This window comes from Miscanthus floridulus, chromosome 2 (genome assembly GCF_019320115.1).
Source record: "Miscanthus floridulus cultivar M001 chromosome 2, ASM1932011v1, whole genome shotgun sequence".
Classification (NCBI taxonomy): Eukaryota; Viridiplantae; Streptophyta; class Magnoliopsida; order Poales; family Poaceae; genus Miscanthus; species Miscanthus floridulus.
In genome coordinates, this window is record NC_089581.1 from 8243156 (window position 1) to 8250221 (window position 7066).

General features: G+C 48.3%; 1 protein-coding gene across 1 annotated transcript; it reads left to right on the forward strand.

Annotated features, from left to right (window-relative positions):
- Positions 1–3280: 3280 nt before the first annotated feature.
- LOC136537837 (thioredoxin H2-2-like) lies at positions 3281–6647 on the forward strand. The gene is made up of 3 exons (XM_066529804.1): positions 3281–3559; positions 3668–3790; positions 6275–6647. Exons 1-3 carry the CDS (start codon positions 3428–3430, stop codon positions 6416–6418), a joined length of 399 nt encoding a protein of 132 aa, XP_066385901.1. The 5' UTR covers positions 3281–3427; the 3' UTR covers positions 6419–6647.
- The last annotated feature ends 419 nt before the right edge of the window (positions 6648–7066 follow it).

Consider the following 7066-nt stretch of genomic DNA (forward strand, 5'->3'; position numbering starts at 1 on the left):
TGCTTGGCCTCATCGATCTCTTGCTGATGGGCCCTCAGCTGCTCCATCCTTAGGCAAGATGGGGCCGTCGTCTCTTCCCCGGATCTGCTATTAGGGTTGTTCATAGGGGTGACCTCTTCCCTAAAGACACTTTCGACGTGACCCTTGGGGGTCTGCGTTATGAAGCATTCCCAGGAAGGGTGGTGGCTTCCCCTACTGGAATCCAAGCTAGAGAATGATCCTGGCTCCTCGTTGAGGAGCTCGTAGAGGGTCTTCGTATCATGCTCAATCGCCCCCACGAACTCGATGTCCATGGGTGACTAAACCATACGTAGCGCCTGAAGGTGGTCAGCGGTCGCCGCAGCGTTGCGGAGACCGAACAAAAACGCCGTCGGGGCGCTCCGTACAGACCCTCCTGGACATAGGGTGGCGTTGTGAGAGGCCTCCCTTGATGACTGGGGTCCAAGGGAGTTGCCCGGCGGGCCCTCAAGCCTAAGACAGCCGAGGTTGATGGAAGGGAGAGATGGGGCGGCTGAGCGAGTCAACGCCACCTCTCCTCCTAGTGTGACGATGAAATCTAGGTTGTCGAAACGCACGTGTGCGCTCGGGGCCCAGGTGATTGCGTGGGTGGCCATCCGAGGCCTGATTTGGAACGTGCAAGCACCCCTACCTGACGCGCCAACTATCGGTGTTTCGTACGAGTATCGGTAAGTAAATTTATAGTAATGCGCGTTAGGCTCGGATGGTGTGCTAAAGGACACAAGATTTATACTGGTTCGGGCCGAATGTCCCTACATCCAGTTTGTTGCTGCTCGTGTTATTGGCACCGGGAATGGTCTGTAGTAAGGGGTACAAACGATCGAGAGAGGGACTGATCCCAAGTCTCTAATGGAAGGGTTGAAAGGAGGTCAAGAGCTTCGTAGCAACTTGATTGTGTGTATGTGTGTCTTCCTGTTCGGTTCAAAGTCCGTCCCCCTGATGGAGGAAGCGCATCCCCTTTTATAGAGGAAGGGGGTGGCTTTTACAAGGGCGAGGGTTTAGGATGTATACTCTACTTAGTCTTGTGGCTCACGTCTACCTAGCTTCGTTCTTCATTCTGATGAGTACGAAGGAAGATAAGCGCCTACAATACTATTGATGTCTCTGTAGAATGTCAGGTTGATTACAGAATGCTGCCCTACGCAGGGTGTGGGCTGTAGTACAGTGGTTTTGACTTATTGGCCTCTCCCAGCCTTGCTCCGCATGCCTTCTGGTTCCTGTGAGTCTTCGTCGGAGGGACGAGGGGTCGGGGTCCGGAGCGACGCCGTGGTCAAGGCCTTCTGACTTGGCGGACCTGAGGGGTCGGGAAGCGGGTGCCGCTCCCTCGGGTCCATAGCGTGGTGACGGAATGTCCATCGTGCATGGAGATATTAAGTCCTTTTCTGGAGCGTAGCGGTTGTCGTATATCTTCGTCGGGTTTCGTGTCCCGGGGCTGAAGGCGGCGCCTACAACCCTAAAGGGCGAGGAGCACGCACCTGCACAACCTTTCGGGTTCTGTGGCGCCTAGAAGGGTCTAAAGCACCTGTCCCGTCATCCCCTGGCAATACTTTTCCTGCCAGGACACAGGGTATGGTTCTTGGAGCCATGGTTGACCCGAACGTCTTGTCTTGCCCTGTCCCTATCATCTTGAGGGAACGGGGAGAAGCTGTCAGGTAAGGTGAATCTAGTCCTTAGATATGGAGCTGGGTGAGGCTCGTTCCTTGCCGCCGGGTGAAACGGAGACCAATCCCTATCTCTTGGGCGAGACCAACCCTGCCCTTCGGGGTCGGGCAAGTCGGAGTCTATCCCTCGGCCCTCGGGCGAGACTGAGGCCGCCCCAAAGGCGTCGGGCGAGACGGAGACTAGCCCTCGGCCCTCGGGCGAGACCGAGCCCGCCCCAAAGGCGTCGGGCGAGACGGAGACTAACCCTGAGCCCTCGGGCGAGGCAGAGCTATCTCAAAAGGCGTCGGGCGAGGCGGAGACTAGCCCTCGGCCCTCGGGCGAGACCGAGCCCGCCCCAAAGGCGTCGGGCGAGACGGAGACTAACCCTGAGCCCTCGGGAGAGGCAGAGCTATCTCAAAAGGCGTCGGGCGAGGCGGAACCAAACCCCTGTTATTCGAACAAGGGATGAAACGGTGCTCTTATGCGTCCTGAAGTTTTTAACGTTCGGTGGTTATTGGTTCTACCTTTTGGGGTATCCCGGTATTAGGTCCCCAACACTATGCTAAGCATATCAAGAGCTCCTTAAAATAACTCTCTAATTCATGTTTTTTTGGTAAAAAGGAAAATAAATAGCCCCCAGACGGTTTTGCAACTGAACCACTATATGTGAACCGAGTAGCTAAAAATAAGCACTTGATAAATCTTCTTAACTTGCACTCGCATTCTGCACTCTATCCGTTGAAGTGCCCCCTCTACTGTGGTTTTCCCTCCTCCCATTATGTTTTCGTTTTTCCTCCTTTTGTTCGTTTTTTAGTTTTTGAAAATTATAGAAGAAAGGTAAAATTAGAGTTTCCTATCATTTTTTCACCTAACATAATCATTGAATTACACACTATTTTTTTTGTAGGATTTCTCATTTGAGTAAAATACATGAACGGTCTCAGGACATGTCTTCGTGTGTTATTTAGGTCCTTAAATTTGCAATAATGTGTCATTTAGGTTCAAATATATCTAATATACTTCGTGTCACGATGCCACACCTCATTCTTGATCGAAGAAAAAAACTTAATGGCAAAACAATCATTCGCCTACCTCCACCTAAGGAGCGCTAGCTTTTGCCTTGCTGCCACCACTACTAATGACATCGTGGCCTTTGATGTGGACGATTATGAAGACAAGGGTAAGGATGACGAGTTGATTACAATGATGCGATACCACACTATATTGGAATGCAGAGTGGGGGGGGGGGGGGGGGGGGGGGTACAGAGATACAGCTAGAGGGAGAGAGGATGAGCATGTAGATGGAGCGCTATAGCCTTAGATTGCAGCTCGTCTGCACATAAATGATACACAATGACAAATTTGAGGACATAAAACTGAAATTTTGAGAGTCCTGGATTTGATGATACACCAAACAAGTTTTGATAACCTAAAAAAATATTTTAAGAGTTTAGACGCCTAGGTGATACCATGAGACAAGTTTAAAGGCTCTCTCTCTCTCGAAAAGGTCGAAAAGGTCAAAAGGCCGGAGACCAACGTGATTTGGAGTCATAATCATAACCTAAGCACACGATTCCCTACTTCACCGTGCCTTAGCCGCGCGGCGCGGGAGCCATATCTAATTTCTTCACCTCATCACGAGCACCCGCCGGCAGCAGGCACGCAACGCACAACACAACAAAGTACAAACCAACCACCGAGGCAGCAAGCACACAGAGGGACAGGCAGGGAGGGCAACCGAGAGCGGAGGAAGGGAGAGCGATCAGCGATGGGCTCCTTCCTCTCGACCTTACTGACGCCCCCTCCGGCCGCCGACGACCCGAACTGCGCTGTGGTGGCCGCCCACTCCAAGGCCACCTACGACGAGCAGTGGGCGGCCCACAAGAGCAGCGGCAAGCTGGTCAGCCCCTCTTCCTTTTTCGGCTCTGCCTGCCTTGCCCCCGGGCCTTCCGTGCCCTGGATCTGAGGAACACGAGGGTTTGGTTCTCTTGCGCTATTTGCTTGGCAGATGGTGATCGACTTCTCGGCGTCCTGGTGCGGGCCCTGCCGCTTCATCGAGCCGGCCTTCAAGGAACTGGCGTCCCGCTTCACCGACGCCATCTTCGTCAAGATCGACGTCGACGAGCTCGCGGTACGCCACGCCTCCTGCGGCCCTGATGCCATCCTCTTGTCTTCTTTTTCCGTGTGGCTTGGGAGGGGAATCGGCAGCTATCATGTATTGTGGTTCGGGAATAGACTTCGATTTAGTCTTGGACTCTTGGTACGATCCTGTCGTAAGTAGCAGTCAAACAGCAGTTTGGAGACTGGAAGAGTGGGGAATTGTATACGATTGGCCTCGATTCTTTAGATGTTCGGCCGTTCGGGAAACCCTCGAGCTCAGTTCTACTAGGATGGGAATCATGTAATTGTAGCGAATTTGACAATGAGGGTCCTAACTTAGGAAATGAGCTGACCGTGTACTAGCAGAATTAGACACACGGTGCATATGGTCTTGTCCTCTCTTGCCTGAAAGAGAAGATATAGGCCATCTGAATCTTTGAGGATGAAATCAACCAAATCACTACTTTTAGACTTTTACAGGCCCCTGAAATGTTTCATCATGTCCGTAGCACAGATAAATTGCATCTGCGTCCACCTGAATGTGATGGATCTTTTTTATGTGGAAGTGTTGATGCTAATTGTGCTAAAAAAATCTATTGGTTTGAATGGAGGTTTCATGGCACTATTTTTAGATGTACCAATTGTATGCATCTGAATTAACAAGTTGCAAGGAGATACAACAAATATTTTACTGTTTAATTTATTTACAAATATGAAAAATTCAGTCATAAAGTATCTTGAATAGAAGACAGTATTTTTTTTTTGAAAGCAAGTTTTGTACTTTATTAATTCTGGGGAGGTTCGTTTACATCATGAACTCCCAAAGTTGTTACAAACTCTGGGAGGGGATCGATCCGGGTCCCAATTCAAACCAACATGAGCAAGATCATGTGCACCCCTATTACAAGATCGTGGTACATGGACAATGTCAGCCCGACTAAAATTCAGAGACATAAGGAACTTAGCCTCTCTAAACAGGACACCATTAGCAGAAAAATCATAAGAACAGGATTGGAGAGCCTCTACTAGAATTGATGAATCGGTCTCCAAAAGGATCTGAGATATACCTTTGTCAATTGTTGCATAAAGAGCTGCAAGGCACGCTTGGGCCTCTGCACTAAGCGCATCATGCACCACATTGATTCTTCCTGCACCAGCCATCACAACAGCCCCCTCTGTGATCTCTCACAATAAAGCCCCATGCACCTTTCTTTTCTCTCTGAGAGTAAGCTCACTTTGTTTCTTATTTGCCTTCTCATGTGTATGAAGATTATCAAAAGATTTCATAGCCTGTACCTTATACACTATCTCCTCAGTGAACATAATTTTGTCCCCAGCATTTGCCTTGTTTCGTGCATCCCACCAAACCCAAAGAAAATCAATCACTAATAATTTTTTATCCTCCTCTAGAGAGAATTTTGATGGCAACCTGTTTTGCAGAGTTAAGGTCAATCAGAATCAGACGAAGCTGCTCCAAATTCAAAGCTCTCCAACATTTCTTGACAAATTTACATTTCAGAAAACAATGCCCACCATCTTCATTTAGCCGCCAACATACAGGGCATCGTGTATCAATGCCCATGCCTTGGTGAAGAATATTCATGCGTAGAGGAAGACTGTTATGAGATAGTCTCCAGAAAAAAAAGTTTCACCTTCGGTTGGCATTGAAGCTCACAAATTTTCTTCCAATTAAAGTTACAAGTGTGGTCTGAGATAGCACTAGCTTCCCCCACCTGCCTCCTTTGTGAGAGATCATTATTGTCTTTCAAAACGTGATATGCAGACTTGACTGAGAATTCTCCTTTTGAATCAAAATGCCAGGCCAAAGAATCCTCCATTCCACTTTTCAACGGAATAGATAGAATATATTTTGCATCTTCTTCCCAGAAAACGTCATTTACCAAGCTTCTATCCCAATCACCAGACATCGGATCAATAAGATCAGAGACCTTGTTTAAAATTGTTTGCCCCCTAGGTGTACAGGGTCTTCTAGTAACACCATGTGGGATCCAGGGATCTGTCCATACATTAATCTGAGTGCCATCTCCAACCCTCCATATCAGCCCATCTTTTAGTGCTTGCACCCCCCGAACAATACTTCTCCATGAATATGAAATTCCAGGCTTCTCTACTACTGACAGAAGGTCGCCATCAGGAAAATATTTAGCTCTCAGAACCTGAGCGCATAGAGAGTCTGGATTTAGAAGAAGGCGCCAACCCTGTCTTGCGAGCATCGCTAAATTAAAAAGATGTAGATCTCTATATCCCAAGCCAACCCTGCCAAAAAGGAAGAAGGCAATATTTGGAATCTTCTTTTGTATATGTTCTGTCTAGTGATTATGCTTTGTGAACATATTTAGAAACACACTCTTCTCCTCACCCAGGAGCAGAAAAACAATTGATTCATACAGATGTAGACAGCCTTAAAATTTCCTGTACAAGGCTCCGACACGTGACGCAATTTACATATTCAGCACTGGATCTTTCTAACTTGTCAAACCTTTGAATTTTGCAGGAGGTCGCAAGGACATGGAAGGTAGAGGCGATGCCAACGTTCGTACTAGTCAAGGATGGGAAGGAGGTAAGCCGTGTGATTGGGGCCAAGAAGGACGAGCTTGAGAGAAAGATCCGGATGTTCACGTCATCTTCTTCATCCTAACTTAGCAGTGCATAAATCCCATCTTGTTACTGGTTTCTGGTTTCTCGACTCCAGCGGTTCGCCTGTGACGGGGGTGCTGAAATTTTTCCCTTCTCTGAATGCAAAAAAAACTATGTGAAAATGATGGTAGACGTGTCTGGGTCAATAAGACTTTCTGAAACTTGGATGTGAATGTGTCAGTCTGCGTGTTCTGTTTACAAGGAATGCATCATGTCACCCTGTTAACTTATCGTTTCTGTGGCTTATAAGCCGGCTGATGCTGTTTTGTCGTGAGAGAAAAACACTGTATCATGGCTGAGACGATCAAGCGAACAGGGTGTTGAGTTGCTGCAGAGTTTCAGTAATGCATGGAGATATGTCGTGCTGCAGATTTTGGTTTCATGATTCGTGGTGAGATTTGAACAACTTCCATTGACGAATTTCTCACGTTTTATGTATTTTCACCATTCGTGGTCAGCTTCGCACTCGCACATCATGCGGGTGTAATTCTGTACTGTATCAATGAAGTGACTTTCGAATGTTCCATGCGAGTTTTGACAGACAGGTGGTCCCATTGTTTTTCCAACCCCACCTGCCCCACCTCTCAGCGTCACAAACCAGAGCGGCAGAGCCCCGGGTTTCGGCTCACGCCGCCACGCGGGATAGTCG